A 21,881-nucleotide genomic window follows, 5' to 3' on the forward strand; every position below is an offset into this window, starting at 1 on the left:
CCTTTGGAAGCGCATAGATAATATTCATTATGTGTTATGCGCTATACAAGAACTGACTATCATTATTATTATTAGCTGATTAGCACCTAAGAACAAGTTTAAAGTCAAATGGACTAGATGAACAGCTTTTTGAAACACCCACCTGGACTTGAAACCTGTTCATGAAGGCAGCCTGCTCATGAAGACTACATTTTTACTATACTTCAATTACTTTGAGCGATTCCAAATCATTACTTTTTGGTGTGTGTGTGTGAGATGTGTTGCACTCTGGCTCAGTATCATCATCTTTTTCCCAGAGCATCCAGCAACGAGACGATCTCTGCTGTAGTCTTCTCCGGATTGGTGAACTGCAGCCGATGGGTAGCTTTGGCGAAGCGGACAACTCTCCGTAGGGTCTCGTCTGTGAAAAGAATACAATGGAAATGATAAGCCTATTTATATGGTAAAATTATAAACTTATTTAATTTTTCCCTTGAGGCTGTATGGGCTTCAAAGATTCTCTGGCTTCAATTTTCTTGAGAAATTCGACACATGTAGGGTGTTTACTCATCAACAGGCATTCTCCATTATCATTGTGCATTATATAGAATTATAACCAGTATATGGTGGATAGAAATTCAGAGTTGCTATAAAGAGTCACTAGAGTTTTGTGTTGAGTCAAGTCATTATATGAATCAAGACTAGTCAAGTCAGTCGAGTCAATATGCTTATGTCAATGGGAACTAGTCATGTAATACTGCTCGAGTAACTTTTCAGTGACCTAAGTCATCATGACTTGATTCAATTCACATTCGCAGCCCATGCTGTATTGTATGTCTCAGGAACTAGCGGTAGACCCACAACGCTCTCGTGATAATGAATATTGTTGCACATTATTATGAAATACAAATTAGCTGAGCCCAGAAGACACTGTTTAATGTTGTAGATTTGCATAGCCTTCAAAAAAGTCAGGTCTCAGCAAACTGGGGAGCGTTTCATCAATATTTTCATCCAACAAGTTGTCAGATCTGACATCTTTCCTTGATTCTGATGGGCTGAGAGGCACTGTTCCTATGGTAACTGTCGGATAAACTGGTACTTGTTGGATAAAATGTCTGACAAGTCCTTTCATGAAACGCCCCCCTGTTCAGGGGTCCGTAACACAAAGCTTAGCAATGATACCAGAACATTTCTTTATGACTGATCGTATCGACTACAGTGTACAATCAACTGCGAATATCAAGTGTACGATTAATCGCTAACCTTTGTGTTACGGGACCCGGGCAACTCTGCCTCAGTAAAATCTCTTGGGACTATATAAATCTGTTCAACTTAGGAGAAATTTGACCAAGAAGATGTTATCAACACATGCTTGGAATATTCTGGTCTGAAATAATGCAGAGTTGTGCGATTATTTAACTTTATACGCAGTATTCCACCTGGAACAGGCTGCCATTAATAATAAAGACTAATTATGGTAACAAATGCATGACTTCAAATAACAAACTTAACATCAGCCAATCAGATTGAAGGATTTCAGTAGCTTTTAACTATTATTAAGATATGTTAATATGTTGAGGGCGCTTTGAAGATAATGTAGGTTTTTTTTCGCTCCGACAAAATCTCTCCAAATCCACAATAACGGACCTTCTTCAAACTACTTCTCAGCATCATAAGGTAATATCATATCTCATTGACTGGATGTGCATCATTTATTGATTTTTGTTGCTTCTTATGTGTCGATAATGTCGAATACAAGATCTAAATCTCTCGCGTACGACGGCAAACTCAGTGACACGCCCATATCTAATACGTACGCTACTTTTACGTACGCTATTCCTATTAATCCACCTTTTTGTACTAAATCACATGTTTTTGCAAATGAGAAAATTAACTTATTTAAAAGTAAACTACACTTGATTGACTGGTCAGTCATTTACTGTCAAACAGATGTTAATATATCTTATGAACTATTCATTCATAAACTTAGTAATTTATATTTTGAATGTTTTCCACTTGTAAAGAGGAAAGTCCGTAAAAAATATGATAAACCTTGGATCACTAACGGTATTAGCAAATCTATTAAGAAAAAACACAAACTTTACTGTCGTTATCTGACATCTCAAATCGTGATAAATATGTTAGGTACAAGAATATTTTAACTGGTATCATTTGTCAATGTAAAAAATTATATTATGAAAACTAAAGGTAACATGATAAAAACTTGGTCCGTAATAAACAAGCTCCTGGGTAAGAGAAAAAAGTCGATACCTTCTCATATGTACTACAATCAAACCAAAATACTGGGTAAAGCTTCTATTGCTGAAGCATTCAATAATTATTTTGTTGATATCGGTATGGCTACACAAGAAAAGATACCCATTTCCTCTTCTCATTTTCATGACTATTTATTCAACCGTGTACCAGTTTCACTATTCTTTAACCCAACTTCTCATACCGAAATACTTAATGTTCTCTCTTGCATGAAATCATCTGCCTCACCAGGTTCAGACTGCATTGCAGCACATGTGATCAAGGCATGTATCCATTCTATTATTAACCCACTTTGCTTTATATTCAATGAATAAATGTTGCAAGGCACCGTTCCTGATAAACTTAAGACAGCTGTGATAGTACCAATTTACAAAAAGGGTGATAAGCATGACATCATTAATTATAGACCTATTGCCCTTTTATCTTTCTTTTCAAAAATGCTAGAAAAAATTATTTATTTTCAAATTTCTCTTGTCCAATGACAAATTAATATCACAACCATTTGGTTTTAGAAAAGATTTTTCTACAGAACTTGGTGTATTAAATTTAATAAACATTATATCACAAGCAATCGATGATAGCAACTATTGTCTTAGTGTATTTATGGACCTCTCAAAAGCATTCGACACCATCGATCACCACATTTTGATAAGTAAATTAGAAAACTATGGTGTTAGAGGGGTTCCACTACAGTGGTTCACCAGTTATTTGATACGTAGAAGGCAACAAATGGTGGTCGATGGTGTCAAATCTAATCTAAGTTATATATCTTGTGGAATTCCTCAGGGGTCTGTGTTAGGCCCCCTCCTCTTTTATATATAAATGATATAATTAATTGCTCCTCAGTTTTACGATTTTCATTATTTGCTAATGATACCACTGTTACACTTACAAAGAAATTAATGATCTTATATCATCAACAAATGATGAATTGGATAAACTACATAAATGGATCATTTGTAATAAACTGCACTTGAATTCTGAGAAGACCAAGTATATAATTTTTCGAGGAAGAGGCAGGATGGTTCCTCTGAATATTACTTATCTTATTATTGGTGGTAATATAATCTCTGAAGTTGACAGTATCCAATTTTTAGGTGTCTTTTTAAATGAATATCTTTCTTGGAAACCCCATCTCAACTCAGTTTGTACTAAAATATCAAGATCTGTAGGGGTTCTCTGCAGGCTTAGACTTTTTATGCCTCAGACTATTTTGACTTCTTAATATAACAGTATTATTCTCCCACACTTAACCTACTGTAATATTGTCTGGGGTCACACATTTAAAACTCACTTAGATAAGTTATGCATTCTACAAAAGAAAGCAATCCGAATTATATGTAATGCTACATTTAATAGTCATTCCAAACCGCTATTTACCCAATTAAACATTTTACCATTAAATGGATTAATATAATTGAATTCTCGTTTTCATGTACATGTATAAGTTCCATACTAAAATTTAACCTCCTACCTTAAGAGATATTTTTGCTCCAAATTCATCAGTTCATACTTACAATACTCATCAATGTGATCTCATTCGTCTCCCTCAAGTTCGAACTTCTGTTGATTCTAATTCTTTTAAAATGACTTTCCCTAAATTATGGAACAAACTTCCCAATGACATTAAAAACAGCTCCACTATTACTAGATTTAAAAAGTTGTGCAGGGCAATGGTAACCTCTTAACCTTCTGAAATTACCAATGTACCTTTTTTTTCTGCATTCATGAGTGTGTTATTATGTTTGTGTTTTTTATATTCATTGATATATATGTTATCTGGTGGCCCCTTTTATAAGCCTTGCTTCTCGGGGGTCACCTTACCATCATTGTAATTTCCATTCATTGTTGTTAATTTGTTTGTATTGTTTTTGTATTTGATGGTTAAACAATTGAATTGAATATAACAAGTTTTATGAAATGGTCCCTGATATTCAGACAAAATAGGAACTAAATAAAAGCGAAAGGTGATAGAATGCCACCTTGAAAAACTCACCTCCATAGATGAGTTCTGACTCTCCGTTAACATCATAGTCTTTGATATCTGCCTCTGGAATCCCAAGAATGTCAATATTTTCTTGGAGGAGTTCTGCTTCAACGACAACATCGTCAAGGGAGAAGAATAGCAGGACCGGTAATTTCTTCTCGGCTATTCTCTTTACAGATCTAGCAAACTGGAGAAATTAAAAATAAAATAATACCTCAAAAATCTAAAGACTGCTTGCGTGAGTGATCGTTCTGGGGATATTAAACAGAGAGCAAATTGTGGCTCCAACAACTTAATGGAAAATTTCTTTCTGAAAGACAATATTACAATCAGACAATCATATCAATACATATTTGTAAAAAAATGGATAATTCATCAATTTACTCTTTTAATCACCATTTAATGACCATATCAATAAGAATTTCAAATTAGCCTCATGAGTATTTGTGATTATGGTGTACATGCAGGGCATGGGGACAACACATCTCATTGCTACGTGCACTGTATACAATACAAATGACTGAAAATTTTTATTAAAATTGACTAGAGTGATTTGTGCTTACTCAAAGTCATTCATAAAGTGTTATGACTATGTGGGTTGGAGTGATTTAATAGCGAGACACAAAAATCCATCACCGCTAGTGATGATTACTTGGAATATCACATGCATACTTTATCAAAAGCTTGACTTTTAACCAATCATAAAGCAAGATTTTAAGTACATCAAATAAAATGTAAAATATAAGTGCATTTATTGTTTAATGATATGGGATATGTATATATACAGTATGTGAATATGAAATATTGAAAGTTGTGAAAATAATATAAAATGAATTTTCACATAACATGCAAAACAGTGAAATAAGTATAAAAAATCTACCAAGAAAATGTTCAATGGGAAAAAACAAAGTAGAATGAACAAAGGTTACTACAATCACATCAGGAAAAGTGAAGCATATTAGATTCATATTATTTTTATTCTAAAGAGTTTTTAGTTTGGTTTCAAAAGTGGGATATTTGTTCATTTGTTTTTAAGGGCAGTTTTTATTTTCAATCTGTTTCTTCATGCTTGGTTTTTGCAGAGGGTACAGTTTGTCTCAAAATCAAACAGCTGACAAGTCATAAAAGGTGGAATAATGATTCTGAAAAGCAATCAAACCACTGTAAATTTGTTTCACAGATGAACAAAATCTGAGCATCATTTTCATCAAGACAATTACGGTAACTTTGCCATTGTTGCAACAATCATGATTTCTAGTGGCATTTGAATTGTGTTAACATGGTACATGTAGCTATCATAATGGCAAGTAAAAATTTTAAGGTTTTACGAAATGGGGAAAACACTAGTAAAATGAAGTGTTACACTGACATCAACAGTACATGGTACACGCATATAACCATGCCTATAATTGAATGAAAGCATACGACCAAATGTCCATGGCATCACTCTATACCTTTTTCCAAAGTACTTGAAGGCTAAGAGCAATGGGTTATAACTTCTATGCCAGTTTGTATCAAGATAAAACAACAAGGTAAGTAACAAAGGCCAGGTGGATGTCATGGTTTATATTCATTTGGTCCATTTTTAATTGGGTCAACACTACACTTTTTCTAATACCTACATACATTGGTGCAGGAACGCCCTTAGCACCGAACTTCCGCACACCTCACTGGTGCAGAAACGCCCTTACGCAATGCCCTAATGCGCGCTACTAAGGGCATTTCTGCGCACATGCAATGCGCATAAGTGTGGTGCTGAAAGCGATCCTGCACCGACACAAAAAATCTAATCAAATATAGTGAGTGAGATTAGACCAAGACCCAAGAGGATACCTGTAGTAGATAAATGGGTAATGCCAAGTCTACAAGCACAGAACCTTGGTTTTCTCAATTCGAATAGCGCATAATGTAGAGTCTGAAGTAGTGAGACTAGATTCATTATGTACCGTGGCCAGCTCTGCACAGGCAAAGAAATTGGCTTCTAGCGTTCACTCTAGAATGGCATTAAAATGGGTTAAAGTGTCTAATATGAGTTTGTACTTGCAGACTAGGTAAAGTCTAACTTGAAACCAGACAAAGTGGTGACTGGGGAATGAGATAAATGAATTGGGCGTAGACGAAGGAGTATTAGACCGTGTGGGATGAGACCAGATAAAAAGTACACTAAGCGGGTGCAGACCAACGGGCAATTGACCACCGCAGAGACGTCTACAAACACCACCTTCTTACCGCGGTAAAGTCCAAGAGGGCCGCTTCATAGATGCTCAAGACTTGCGCCTCCGTCGTTCTCCCGCGAAAACCCATGTAGTGAATGAATTTGGAGCAAAGAAACTCGACAATCCATCCAATAACTGGCATGTACAATGCCCTGAAAATGATGGAAGCAGCGTACGGTATTCGTGTACTAAGTTTCTGCATCCTGTATTTTGGACAAAGTTGTATAAAAAAGGGCAAATATGGGTGAATTTTAAAGGAAACTTAAAATACATTTATAGAAAAATGCCACAATGGAAGTACAGAAACTGACAAGTCTCCAGTCTGTATATAGTCAGGGATGCCAGTCAGTTTTACTCACTGGCCCGAATTCTGAAGTCGGGTTTAAGTTAAACTCAGGTTTAAAGTTGTGGTTTAAGTATGGGAAGCCAAAAGTATCAAATTTGTTATGAAGTTGTACGTTTCTCATGTTTACTGTGCTCTTTCCTGATTCATTGATGGTGAAGCCAATAATCTTTTTATACTTCCTAGACAATTATGAATGATTTGAGAGCAAAATGAGCTGAAGTATGATATCTCTACTGTTAGTGATTTATGTAACAATTGGCTCACCATACTTAAACCACAACTTCAAACCTGAGTTTAAGTTAAACCCGACTTTAGAATACGGGCCACTGGGCCTGAAAAGACGCCAGAACATGTTAAAAGCCCATATGTACTGTACAATATAAAGCCTTGAAAAAGCCAGAAATGATAAGTTGACAGAGCCTGAAATCAGGCAAAAGCCTGAATACTGGCATCTCTGATATAGTGCAAATTAATGATATTTAGGTTGCTAGGTTTGATATAAGGGGCATGGCCGACAAAACTGAATTTGGAAAAGAAAATGGAGGAGGTGCGACATAAATCTTCCATCCATAATTCTATCTGAATTTTAAATTTCAATATCATGAGAAGGTTCAAATTTTAAGTCCAAAAGTTTTATACACAGACAGAATTTATTGGGATGTTTAATTCCAAAAACATCTCCATTCACAAAATAATGAAGCTGGAATTCAAACTTTGGTAGACCTCAAGAAAAGGTCGGGAGGTTATGGGAATCTGATAGATGACATGACCGAATCAGGCTCAATAGTCAAGAGGTAAACATTTTGGTTGTGACTTTCACTGACAAAAATAAAATGATCACTGTCGGCCAATAAGATGCAAGAATTTCAGTAGCTTATAACATTTGTCATTGAAAACCAATGTCGAATCACTTTTTGAAACAGTTCCATGCGAGTCCGACGTAGACAGACTGGAGAACATTGTCAGAAAATTCTGTACAACTTCAGAGTGGCATTTCCGTGATTTGGGCTTCTTACCACATCATAGTCAGTTTTCATCACCTCATAGAAGGAAAGGGCTTGTGCTTCATCGCTTCGACCTCGAAAACCCAACAGGTACATGATCTTAGCGAAGAAATATGTGACTATCCGGCCAATATATGGCAAGTACATTGTCTTGAAGATCAGACGAGGTATGACAGGCAAGTTTAGCCTTTTAAATAACCTGTTTTCCATGAAAAAAAAGGGGCTGAAGTGAGTAAAAAAAATCTTTCTAGAGTCTGATGCCACTTACATGTTATCTATCAAATTCTGTTCAACTGATGATAAATGAATCATTCAAATTAATGTAAAAAGATTAAGAAATCATTTTCAATTTTCCCACTTAGGGCAAGATGTTCTTCACATTCATTGGAACCATAAAATGTATCCAGTAAGAGATGTGGCACTGAAGGACCATCTATTTGTTATTGCAGTCTGGCTTTGTTTGTTTCACCGTGGTGTCCTGTTGGAAACAATGAACGCAAATATGTATGAGCTCATTTATAGGAAATAGCATATGAAGTATTTCACCATTTTCTTTTTCCAAATTCATTAGTATCTGGCTGTTTGCAGTGTTTTCCACTAACATAATATCCATATCCTAAAATATACAATAATATCCATCAATCCATTCATCCAATGTCATACATCCAGGTAATTCATCCACCATTCTTCCATCTATCCATTCATCTATCAATCTTTATATTCAACCATCCTTTCATCCATTTGCCTATTAATCCATCCATCCAACCACCCATCCATACATCCATCTATCCACTCATCCCATTATCCACCCATCCGTCCACCCACCCATCCATCCACTCATCCCATTATCCACCCATCCATCCACCCACCCATCCATCCACTCATCCATCCATCTATCCATCCATCCACACATCCATCCATCTATCCACTCATCCCATTATCCACCCATCAAACTATCAAATCTTTCATTCCAGTTTAGCCATTTGGAGCTGCAAGAGGAATGATACCACAGTCACATTTGTTCTACGGCGGCCGTACGGCGAGTCGAAAACAACCGTTTTATTCATTTTTACTGAAACCACCTATATGTAGCTGGTACAAACAAAATGTTAAAACGGCTGTTTTCGACTTGCCGTACTGATGCCGTAGAACAAATGTGACCAAGGTATTACCCCATCAAGTATAAAGTACCTTTCCATTCTTCTTTCCTCTACCATTCATCTATCCATCCACCAAGTCACTCATTTATTCATTCAAACATTGGTTGTACCTACTTATGAGGTGTGATTCCCGTCCCACATAGGAAGCAAGTAGATTGAAGAATACCTTCTAAGGCTCGATCTGCCCCTAATTCTGCAACAACATGACTTCCAGATGAATGGCCTATAACCATGGCAACACTGCAAAAAAAATCAAATAAGATTAACAAGATATATTTGCAATGATTGTATTAGAGGCAACTGCAAAACCATTTTGATAAACTTAAGATAAAATTTCTTTAGTTTAATACCTATCTAATAGTCAAGCGATTATGAAGCCTTAAACTAATCAGTGTATTTTTACCCCAGGACTTCATCTTTCACATTGTAAGGCAGTTATGAACACTAGCAAGTATGAAGCAAGAGTTAGTGTATTTGTTATCAATCTTATTTTAGAGCAGCTTGATACCAAGAGCAAGTATGAACAATTAGTGTGGCTTTACATGTTCACAGAATTTTTAACTCTGACAGGTGCACAGTATGAAGTAGTCTAACTTAGTATACCTGAAAGACAGTTACAAAACCTTAGCAAGTACAACAAAAGAATCAGCTTTACCTATCTAATTGCATGGCAGTTATAAAACCTTTGACGAGTTCTGCTTTATCTGAAGATGAGTAGTCATATTTTCGCTCTGGGTCAATCTGTGTGTACCCCATACCTGCATAAAATAATATCATAATAATATCATAATAATGAAAATAACAACAATTAATAATAATAATAGTCACACTTGCTTACACAATCAACTGTATACAAGGACCGCCTGTGTATAAAGATTGGTTTCCCTTGAAAAATATGCCCCATTGTAATAGGAACCTGATCATAATGACCACCTCGTCATGATAAAGTCGACTTCTCTGGACTTCCTAGAATGGTCTCTAAAAGACAGGTTTGATTAAAATCAATGACATATAAGTACACATGATTTTATTACAAATGGTCTTCAGGGGGGTGTTTCATCAATATTTTCGTCCGACAAGTTGTCAGATCTGACAACTTTCCTTGATTCTGATTGGTTGAGAAGCATTGTTACTATAGTAACTTGGATAAAACAGGACTTGTCGGATAAAACGTCCGACAAGTCCTTTCATGAAACGCTCCCCTGATCAAACCTCTTTCATCCATCATCGGTTATGCCCTTGGAGGTCTTTTTATTGGCCTCAATGACCGTCGCAATTGCCTTGAAAATATGCCTTTTGCCCTTTTTATCATTTTTTTTATTTTCTCATTCACATAGGTAAAGCCTTCATGTCAATATGACTGGCATAAATTGGCCATGGAATTTTTCCCCTTTATAACATTTACGCTGTAATACATAAATAAATAAGTCCTCTAGAAATGTAGCTTTGCCCTAAAAAAAAGTATCTTTTATCCAACAATTACCATAGAACTGTGCTTCTTAGCAAATCAAAATCAAGGAAAGTAGTCGGATCCAACCTTATGTCTTACAAAAATGTTGATGAAACATGCCCTGGATCAAACTCATATCTGTCAAGACAAGACAAAACAATCAACGATTACCTGGAAAGTTGACGGCCAGAACTCTGTAGCCACCCGACGCAATCCGACTGCCAATCGGACGGAAGGCTCCCTCCGTTGCTGGTGTGCCGTGTATGCAGATTACCACTGGGCATCCTTCAACCGATCTATCCACAGGTACCCATTCACCATACACCATGTTGTATTTGGTACCTAACAGATAATGAAACATATTAAAACAGTTCATGAAATCTTATTGGTGGTCATAAGTTAAGGATTGCATCATATTCATTGTAGATCGTCTGTGACTTCTTAAGGAAACCAAAACTCAAGAAGAGAAGTAATCTTATTGGAAAGAGTAAAATGAGAGGAACAATTTAAAAAAAAAGTTTCATCAAAATCGGTTAGGAAATAGCAAGTTATGGGAGTTTGAAAATTCTTGTTTTACTTTCTATGGGCATCCTCAAATTGGCAAACGTACTTCAAAATGGCTGATTGACAACTCTCCATTTGTTTTGTACACAAATTTTCAGATTTTCCTCATTATCTTTCAAATTGCATCTTGCCTCCTTCTGAGCACAACATATGTTATGGGAAAATATAATCCACACCATATATGTCAAGGTCAGGAGATAATGTAAAATATATAAGATAAAGGGGAATATCTGAAAATATGTGTACAAAACAAATGGAGAGTTGTCCACAAAATCAGCCATTTTGAAGCACGTTTGCCAATTTGAGGATCCACATAGTAAGTACAAGACTTTTTAATCATCCATACCTTGCTTATTTCATAACCGATTTTGATTAAACTTTTTTTTAAATTGTTCCTCTCATTTTACTCTTTCCAATGAGATTGCATCTCTTCTTGGCTTTTGGTTTCCTTTAAGCAGGTTTGCTACTCTAGTTCACAGATCAGGGCCCAGTCTAACAAAGAGTTGCGCTCGATCCGATCAACCACAACTATGGAAAGCCAGCAGCGTCAACATCAAAACAGAATGTTTTTTCAAAATATTTTCCAGACATGATGTATATTTTCATACTGTACATTGTTTTTCTGAAAATTCAGTGTGCTTCTCTAAAGGGCACTGTGCAAATTTCCTGCAGTAGAAATGATGACATTGATGTATTTCCACACGGCTCAGGTTGAACGGATCAATCGCAACCCTTTGTAAGACGGGGCAAAGTGAAAGATATATGTACATTCCTGCACACAAAAAAAATCATGAATAGTTTGATTTATGCAGTCATTTCACCCAAATCTAACATTTTCTAAAAAAACATTACATTTGCATATGTTGGGTCTGTTGTATTTGGTACCTAATGGATAATTAAGAAGCATAGGCATATCACTGGTTTCTGGTCACAAGTGAAGGATTGCATTAATGTTGTAACCCGCACCCGTTGCGGTACGGGTTAACCTGCCGGTATGCCTCCGATCGCGGGTTGCGGGCCGGGCCGAGTTCATTCTCAAACCCGCAGACCGTCATGCGAAAAAAAGGGAGAAGTAACGACGCATAATAAAAACATTCACAATGAAAATTGAGTTAAGATCATGTGCTTCTTACGTGGCAGATTCTTTTAGAGACGTAGATATTTCCTTTTAAAAAATGCCGGCGTATTTTTGTCTTGTGAACAGTGAACAGGACAGAGTCTGAGACAGTTCAACATAATAAAATACATCGAGTTGCTCTTTCAAAGGCCAGCGCCAGTGCATGCAGCGCAGTCAAAAGCAACCGCATGGGCCAATGAAACTCGATGTTGAGTTTCCCGTCCCATTTTTCCAGCTCATAATGAGGAACCGATTTCATTATTGTTTTTCAGAAGATGAAAGTTTGACCTTTTGTAACCTTTTAACGCACTTTATTCTGTGGAACTTGAAGCCAGGGAAAAATTAATCATTTTTTTCGGGGGCTCCATTTTCAATTTTTTTGTAATATTTCAGGGGCTCTTTTCAAATACTACATTTTTGTATTTTGAAGAATACCTGTTTACTTATTAATTAATTATTACTTGTTGTTTAATATTGTAGGATTTTTAAAGTTTTTTTCATGCTTAAAATCTTGGGTGTGGGTGTGTTTGTGTGGGTGAGACTGTGAGTTGAACTTGGATATAAATGAATTTCTTACTCCATCTAATTCCAGTACTTGGCCATGTAATGAAGGCCCACATACCCTTACTTTTCCTGAAGTTCTTTGAAAACGCAGATCTCCACGAAAATTGCATTTCTCTATGGGGGAGTCTAAATTTGGTGAGAATGAACTCATTAATAACTTAAATATACATGACAATGAAGAAATCAAACTTTATTGGCAGTTTTGAATAATATACCCGAAATATAAACTCTGTCTGAAACAGAAAATCGCCATCATTGAGGCCTTTACAGAGCGAATTGTCCCCCAGAGCTCTGGCAGAGAGACAGAGCTCAGACTGGCTAGCTAGCACAAGCGCCAATGCGTACGTGCGTGAGCCTCACGTCGGCCCTGTAAAACAGATTGAGCTTTGTTTGATGATTTTTTTGTCTGATATTTACCTCATCCCCTGGTATAAGTTATAATTAGCAAATAAGATCAGTTATTTTGGATGTTACTAGGCTGTATGATAACTCACCAACGCAAGGTTACTAGACTCTGGGATTTATTGAGGTAGCTCAACCATAACTCGAGCGATGTTCGTGCGGGCTCCCTGCACGAACATCCCTCGAGGTATGGTTGAGCATGCAGTGTCATTCCATTCACAAGAAAAAGAAAGAAAGGATTTACAGGTATTTACAAGACATACAAATAATTATGTGACTGAAAAGCTTATATTAATGTTTTATATCAGTTTTGCATCTAGATCTATATCAAAATAGTAAAACAATGAATTATTTTTAGAATTTGATTTTCAAACGCGGGCGGGCGACGGGAAACTGAACATCGAGTTTTAGCGGCCATATCGAATGAAATACAAAAACAGAAGGAAATAATATGGAGGTAAACGAGAAGAAAAAAAATGACTGTATCATTATCCACGTATTTATTGCAATTTTAATTACTTTATAGACAAGGTCCCATAGAATTGAATATTGTAATTATGATTGTTGTGAGTCGCCGTGTCGACCGACCTGGACTGAAAAACAACATTGCCGATCCTTGCTGGGCAGCCTGGGCTATCGCTAGTTATACGTTAGCGCGCTGAGCTGCGGCTCGCTAGCTCCGATCCGAGGAGGTAATTGCGTAATGCTTTCAATTCCGAGATCAGAGCGCATCCATTTCGTGGTACGAAGTACTTAAGTCACCCAAAAAAAAACATTTTCTCTCCGGAGTAAAAGGCTAATTTGCAAATTGTAAGTAAATTCACTCTAGGCTAGGTAGAAGTTGACATATTTTCCAGATTTGAGCCTGTATAGTGTGGGGATTGCAGAAATAATATTTTTCATTTTTCAAAGATAAATTGACTTGCGGGTTAAAACCCGACGGGTCAGCGGGTCCCGCTTGCAAATTTTTGGATTATACGGGACGGTACGGTTCGGGTTTTCACTTGCGGGTTACAGCATTAGATTGCATCATATTTATTGCTTCATGTCATTTACTTTGTAGTGGTTCTTCTAAACCATGCATGAACTCTCTAAGGTTTCTTGTCACAAGTCAAGGATCGCATCATGTTTGTTGCTTCTTGTCTTTCATTAGATAAGTTTACATCTAGTTCCTGACTGATCATTAGGCCTAAAAGAATTGTTGTGTTGCCTGTAAGCCCTATATCAGAAAGTGTTTTTTTTTACCTTGCTGCTGCACTGCACCAAGAAATTCATGATACAGTGGATGGTTGCAATTAAATCACATGTATATTTAAATACTTTTTTGGGCTGTCTTTTTCTATGCAGTGTAATAGAGCTAGGTATTTGTAGAGAGCAACCTTGCATTCACAAGTGACTTCTACTCCCCAAAAGCTTCTCAGCTATACTTACCTAAGGCTGATATCTCAATTGTACTCCTTGTGTAGCCCTGTCCCATATCTTGCCTCAACGCATAGTTCACCTCGTCGGGTTTAGCAAACCTTCTTGGTTCTTCCGAAGACATCTGTCTTTCTCCGCTGCTTCTTGTCTCCATTTTGAACAGTTTCTTACTTTGACCCGTATGGCTAAGGTGATGGACACTGAATGCACTCCTGTTGAATATCTGTTGTTAAAAAGATAGACCACTTCAGTGTGCTTTAAAAATTTATCACAAAAAATAACTGCATATACATAGTATGTAAACAAGGTCTTAAAAAACGAGATAACAAATTAGACAATAATCACTTCGCAAGCATGTTTTGACAAAATAATTATCAACCTCTGACTTTTCTTTATGAATCACTAGACTTACACTTGTGTTAGGAGCCGTTAAGAGTGCTTTGCAAATGGTTCCACTGCCAACTTGGCTTTTAATATAGAAAGCAGATGCACAATAGTCAATAGCAGGATGCTTTGACGGAAAATTAAAATATTGCATGCATGATTGGTAGAATTGTCTGCCTGCATTGCAATGATTGTAACAAATCATAGAAATTGTTTTCCATATTAACAAAAGCAAAGATGGCAGCACAACCATCTACAAATTTTACTTACAGTTTCAAGCATTTTGCAAAGAAATTTTGATTTTGACTTGAATCTACATCGACATTGAAAATTCATAGAAAAAAGTCTAGATAGGTCTAGACTTGGCAGCGGAACCATTTCCAAAGCACTCTTACAGCTCCTAACACAAGTGTAAGTCTAGCGATTCATAAAGAAAAGTCAGATTTTGATAAATCATTTTATAAGTTTAAAAAAAATAGCTCATGCATCTGACGGTGGAAAATTGTTTTCCAGACATTTTGTCCATGCCGCTATTTTTTACAAACAAATCTAAGGCGTCTTGGAGGGTAACCACACCCATGCGTTAGAAAGCGAATGACTTAACCACTCCTGGCATAGCACTGGAACTATCAGCCAATGACACTATGTTTATCATCAGCCCTACTCACTTGTTCACTGCTACCACCTAGACCAAAAGCTTCGGTCTCTGTTTTGTTGGTTGTTCAGGTGAACTCCGTTGGCTTCACTCACCAAATACAGAGACCGAAGTTCTAGCGCGATCTGTACAGGGGACTCAATGGCCATATGTTTATGTACTGTTTATGTAAGATCGGATAAAACGGGGAAGTGAATTTGCACGACAGCCGAGGTAAGTCACTGTTTTTGTTCCTTTCAACTTAATTTTTCTCAGTTTTTTGGCAATTAATGCCAAGAGGGAATATAAATTTGCATTTTGGTCGCGTTAATTTTCAAAAATTTTATTCATTAAAGACAAAAATTGAAGAGCCCCGACAGGGGATTTTGCATTGCAAGTCCCCTAATGGTGGCTGCACGATAGCGAGCTGTCTGTGTACGAGGAGAAAAAAAATGTTAAAAAACTCCTCGAAACAGACGGCTGCCAGCTGTCTATGCTACCACCATGCCTGTGGGGAATCTAGATGTAGATCTATACAACATACATTTTCAAAATTCATTAGAAATATCACTTCTGTAACCAAAAATACTAATTTCCATACAGTTGCAATCTATTTTGAATTAGTAAAGTGGGGACAATGTTTGTATTCACAGGAGCACTCAAAAACTTGAATTTGGGGCATTTTCATGCAGGCCCTCTAATGGTAAAAAGACAAACTTCAAGAAAATAGTAATTTTTCAATCTCTTTTGTTATTTCGAAAAAATAATTAATAGACTTCAATTTTACAGTAGAGGGCTTGTCCAAAAATGGGGATTGTCCTTGTAAAAGTGGTAATGCCATTGTTACGTAACATCGCTGGTTGCATAGAGTTGCGTGCCTTTTGCGTCAACCTGCAACGCACTGTTAGATGTGTTGCGATGTCAACATATTTTCTTTTTCAACTTGTTTTGTCAAGAAATAGAATTCTTCTTGAAAGCAGGTGTAACTTATTTTCTTGTGCTGATCAACGACCATTTATCATCTGAATATTATTTGAATTGTTATATGGAAAAAGAAAGTTTTACAAAGGCTTACTGGTGAGTAGAAGTACATGTGCTACGGAACTGATGAAATGAATATTTTATATGAACGTGAAATTGTGTAGTTATTTTATTAATATCTTTTAACTTACAAGTATTAAAGTTAAAAGTTAAAACTTGTAAGTGTTTGTGAATACGAAGACCATGCTAAAACTAATAGTAAAAAAACTCGCGAAGGTCGAAGCTCAGCTAGCTAGCTCAGTCGTCGTAAACAAGAGAAAAATTCATTTGCATTAAAAATATCCATGACCAAGATCACAACAAATAATGAAAGTTTAATGCCTGCAACTGCCCATATTCCCCTCGAAAGAAAACTCACAAGGTTTATACTAATCGACGATATTCGTCGTATCGCGACATGCGAACGAACATTTGTACACACACATGTTCCAAGATGCTGCGGCGGCCCGGGTAGCACGGGCATGCATGCATTTAAATGTACATGTAGCTCAGGGGTAAGGTCAAAATCACTGCGGTGCTGAAATTACCAATTATTAGAGCCGCGCAGTGCAATATGTATGTTAGCACTAAAAAAAAACAAGTGGAATGCCACTGGCCGTCTCACCTGCATCACGCGTTTCAATATAGCAGCAGTGCTGACTTTGAATACTACTCTAACTCGCACAAGATGTTCAGTGATACATGGTTACTCTTATGTCCACTTTTTATGAACTAGACCAATAAACTTACAGAGATATGATGGTTATTCAACAAAAAACCCCAACATGGCCAAAGTTCATTGACCTTACATGACCTCTGACCTTGATCATGTGACCTGAAACTCGAACAGGATGTTCAGTGATACTTGATTACTATTATGTACAAGTTTCATGAATCAGATCCATAAACTTTCAAAGTTATGATGGTAATTCAACAGATACACCCAATTCGGCCAAAGTTCATTGACCTTTGACCTTGGTCATGTGACCTGAAACGCGCACAGGATGTTCAGTGATACTTGATTACTCTAATGTCCAAGTTTAATGAACTAGACCAATAAACTTTCAAAGTTATGATGGTAATTCAACAGATACCCCCGATTCGGCAAAAGTTCATTGACCCTAAATGACCTTTGACCTTAATCATGAGACCTGAAACTTGCACAAAATTTTCAGTGATGCTTGATTATTGTGTCCAAGTTTCATGAATCAGATCCATAAACTTTCAAAGTTATGATGGGAATTCAACAGATATCCCCAATTCGGCCAAAGTTCATTGACCCTAAATGACCTTTGACCTTGGTCATGTGACATGAAACTCATGTAGGATGTTCAGTGATACTTGATTAACCTAATGTCCAAGTTTCATGAACTAGGTCCATATATTTTCTGAGTTATGATGACATTTCAAAAACTTAACCTCAGGTTAAGATTTCGATGTTGATTCCTCCAACATGGTCTAAGTTCATTGACCCTAAATGACCTTTGACCTTGGTCATGTGACATGAAACTCTAATAGGATGTTCAGTAATACTTGATTAACCTTATGGCCAAGTTTTATTAACTAGGTCCATATACTTTCTAAGTTATGACGTCATTTCAAAAACTTAACCTCAGGTTAAGATTTGATGTTGACGCCGCCGCCGCCGTCGGAAAAGCGGCGCCTATAGTCTCACTTTGCTTCGCAGGTGAGACAAAAACTCCGGAACCCAGTTGGAAAAAGCTTGGATTTTCAAAATTGGGCAAAAAAGAAGGAAAAAATCGTATGCCTTGCTGGAAAATAAAAATCGGAAATTCAATTTAAATCTGAGGAATATCACCCCTGAATATTTCTCTTATTTCTTGATTTACCTCTCTGTGAAAGACACACAATTTCATGTTTCATCTTTTAGAGCCCCCAACATTTATGAATTATGGCAGAGATGCCAAGTTCAAAGACCAGCTATGCATGAGATTTTCTGTGAATATGAGTGAGATCACAGACATTGTGTACAATGTATATGGGGATAGGCTGTGATAGTTGCGTGAGACAGAGATTTGAGGGGATGAACATGAGTCCAAAATGCTTGAGTATGCTTGAGTCTCACGCATAATGCACGAGACTTGGAAGCTCTGCTATGGGACATTTTTTTACTTTCCTCTGTGGGACATAGACAGCAATTACTGGGATTGTGCTCTCCTTTTGTAAAAATAGAATCAGTGACCTCAATTTCCCCAGGCCCAGTTCACTGTCTATTTTTCATGACTTGCCGTCTTCCAATAATTTTGTTATGAAACCCGATATGTTTAGCGCACTTGATTTGTGTCGGCACTTTGAGTTTGACAGGTGAATGAACTTTCCTAGATTTTTTGTGTGGAGAAATCTTTGATTTTTGAAAACTGAGACAGTCCCTGTAAACTGGGATGATCCCAATTTTCTGACCAGCACCTCTAACGTTAAAAGACTCTAAAAATAATGTTGCTTACTCAGTCATACTGAAACGTTTATGGAAACGACAATGTGTAAAACATGTCAAAAAATCAAGCATTTGACCTCCAAAACAAGAGAAAATATGCCGAACATTGCCAACCTTATTCCCCCATCCCCACACACAGCTCATGGAAAACAGGAAAAGTAACAGAGAACAAGGTTATATAACAATTAACCTTGTTCATTAAATGAATGAGTGGCCCTACTCACTCATTCATTCAGCGAACAAGGTTTGTTAATGTTGGCTCTCTGGTTGGCCTAGACCAAAAGCTTCAGTCTCTATTATTTTGGTTGTTCAGCTGAACTCCGTTGGCTTCACCCACCAAATACCAGTAGAGGTGCACGGCCAATATGGGAGACTCTCTCCAATAGGGGAGACAATCTCCCACATTGGAGACTTGCTTTGCATAAGGACAAAAGAAACAACACCAACAAAAACACAATTTTTTTCACCCAAAATTTTGTCTCGCTGAGGTCAGAAGCCCATTTGTTTTGTGTGTGGATGACAACAAAAATCCTTATCAAAACAAAAGTAGACGGTGAATTTTTAAAGTAGATGGTGAAAAGGTGTAAATTTTCATGAGGAATCTGCTTATCACATTTTTATTTGCCGCCAAGGTAATCCTTTTGCCGCAAATGTAAACAAAGAAAATTAGTCTCCAAACCTGGACTCTGGAGACTGTCTCTGAAATTGGATACCCAAATTCTTTACAAAAGTCTCTGATATTGGAGATAATCTCCCACATTGGAGACAGTCTCCAATATTGGCCGTGCGCCTCTACTGAATATAGAGACCGAAGTTCTAGCGCGATCTGTACAGCTACAGGGGACTCAACGGCCATATGTCTATGTACTTAAGATCGGATAAAACAGGAAGTGAATTTGCGCGACAGCCGAGGTAAGTCACCGTTTTTGTTCCTTTTAACTTGATTTTTTTCCGTTTTTTGGCAATTAATGCCAAGAGGGAATATTAATTTGCATTTTGCCTTTTTTGGTCGCATTAATTTTCAAAATTTAGTTTAAATTAAAGACAAAAATTGAAGAGCCCCGACGGGGGGATTTTGCATTGCAAGTCCCCTAATGGTGGCTGCACGATAGCGAGCCGTCTGTGTACGAGGAAATTTTTTTTTTTTAAATGTTTAAAAACTCCTCGAAACAGACGGCTGCCAGCTGTCTACGGTTGGCCCTACTCGCGATCGCGACAGTCGCACCAGCACCGGCTGGAGTTCAAGTGATATGCCGCCTCCGTCGGCGTGGCAATCCATAACTCATGAGACATCGCGCTGAGAGTGAGACAAGTCAGGAGCAAACTTGTGTGCCTCAACTCGAGTCAACGTCAGAACTTCTTATCAACCCTAAATTGGGAGCTCAATTACCTGAATAATGCGTTCATGTAATTTAGCAGTGATTAATACATACCCTTACTGTACTGAAGACCCGACTGGCTGCAATTATTGACCTCGACATGATCAGCTGGCACAGCTCAGTTGGCCGGCCGCGCGTTTCCGTTTTACACCCTGGCGAAGGCATTTTCTGGAAAAGTAGCCAAAAAGCGACTAGTGAAGAGTCTACACACGTCGCTGGTTGCATGCAGCGTGCGACACAGGCGAGTCCACCACCGCATGCAATTTGCACAGTTACTGATCAGAGCACAGAGTTCCTCGGCACTTCATGTGGCAGTCAGGAGTGAAATCCGAACATGCTTTTGCAGTCGCGTTGTTTATGATAGTTTTTTTTTCCAAAAATAAATTATTAACTAAATGAATAGAATGACAGACAAAATCAAAATAAACAGATACTTATAATGGAAAGACAAATTGAAGTTTGATGGATTGATACACTTAGAAGCTGCCGAAAGATAGATATAGAAGACTGATAAATAGATAGAGACAAGAAAGACAGATAGATAGATAGATAGATAGAAATAGAGAGAGAGAGAGAGAGAGAGAGGTGGATAGATAGATAGAAAGAGAGAGAAAGAGGGAGAGATGGATGGATAGATAGATAAATAGAGAGAGGGGGAGAGACAGAGAGGTCGATATATAGAGGGAGAGGGGGGGGGGGGGGGGGGGGGGAGAGGGAGAGATGTTATAGATAGAAATATGGACGGACAAAGAGAGAGAGAGAAAATGCTAGAGGAGAGAGAGAGAATTTGAGAGACAGATAGATGTTAGATAGATAGAAAGATAAAGAATGAGAGAGACAGAGAAGATAGACAAATTAACAGATAGATAGATATATAGATAGAGAGAAATAGAGAAAGACAGACAGATGGATAGATAGATGGATAGAGAGATAGATAGAGAATTTGAGAGATAGATGTTAAATAGATTTAAAAGTGAGAGAGACAGAGAAGATTATTAACAAATTAACAGATAGATACTGAAGTTATAAAAATAGATAGATAGATGGATGGGGAGAGAACTTGAGAGATGGAGATATGTTATAGATTATTATGGACGTAAAAGGAGAAATAGAGAAAAAGACAGACAGATGGATAGAGGGAGGGAGAGAGATAGAGAATTTGAGAGATAAATAGATGTTAGATAGATAAAGAATGAGAGAAACAGAGAACTGAGATAGACAAATTAACCGATACTGTAGTTTCATAGATAGATAGATAAAAGAAAGACAGAGAGAGAGAGCTGGAGAATTTGAGAGATAGATAGATGTCAGATATAGATCAAGAATGAGAGAGAAGAGCGACAAATTAACAGATAGATACTGTAGTTACATAGGTAGGTAGAGAGAGAGAAATAGAGAAAGACAGACAGATGGATGGATAGATAGAGATAGAGAATTTGAGATAGATAGATGTTAGATAAAGAATGAGAGAGACAGAGAAGATTATTAGATAGATAGATACTGCAGTTACATAGATAGATAGAGATA

The 21,881-nt window shown here is 37.2% G+C and overlaps 1 protein-coding gene across 2 annotated transcripts; it reads right to left on the reverse strand.

Moving 5' to 3' along the window:
• Positions 1–20,476, reverse strand: LOC121421609. Of its 2 annotated transcripts, none has more exons than XM_041616365.1 (8): positions 20,409–20,476; positions 14,495–14,705; positions 10,588–10,758; positions 9,622–9,724; positions 9,081–9,206; positions 6,470–6,659; positions 4,250–4,427; positions 1–400 (listed from the first exon to the last, which is right to left on the reverse strand). In XM_041616365.1, the coding sequence occupies exons 1-8, from the start codon at positions 20,454–20,456 to the stop codon at positions 282–284; spliced, it is 1,146 nt and encodes a 381-aa protein (XP_041472299.1). In that variant the 5' UTR covers positions 20,457–20,476; the 3' UTR covers positions 1–281. The 2 variants fall into 2 exon arrangements, with proteins under 2 accessions (XP_041472299.1, XP_041472300.1); XM_041616366.1 differs by lacking the exon at positions 6,470–6,659 and adding an exon at positions 7,819–8,005.
• Between the last annotated feature and the right edge of the window lie 1,405 nt (positions 20,477–21,881).

Source organism: Lytechinus variegatus, chromosome 9 (genome assembly GCF_018143015.1).
Source record: "Lytechinus variegatus isolate NC3 chromosome 9, Lvar_3.0, whole genome shotgun sequence".
Taxonomy (NCBI): domain Eukaryota; kingdom Metazoa; phylum Echinodermata; class Echinoidea; order Temnopleuroida; family Toxopneustidae; genus Lytechinus; species Lytechinus variegatus.

What these genes read in the sequence shown, in the direction of transcription:
- LOC121421609 (XM_041616365.1), bottom strand. Translation starts at nt 20,456, where the DNA reads ATGTCGAGGTCAATAATTGCAGCCAGTCGGGTCTTCAGTACAGTAAGG. An exon ending in GGGTCTTCAGTACAGTAAGG is followed by an intron (nt 14,706 to 20,408) that starts GTATGTATTAAT and finishes TTTTAACAACAG; the next exon opens with ATATTCAACAGGAGTGCATT. An exon ending in CCCTCTTGGACTTTACCGCG is followed by an intron (nt 4,428 to 6,469) that starts GTAAGAAGGTGG and finishes TAATTTCTCCAG; the next exon opens with TTTGCTAGATCTGTAAAGAG.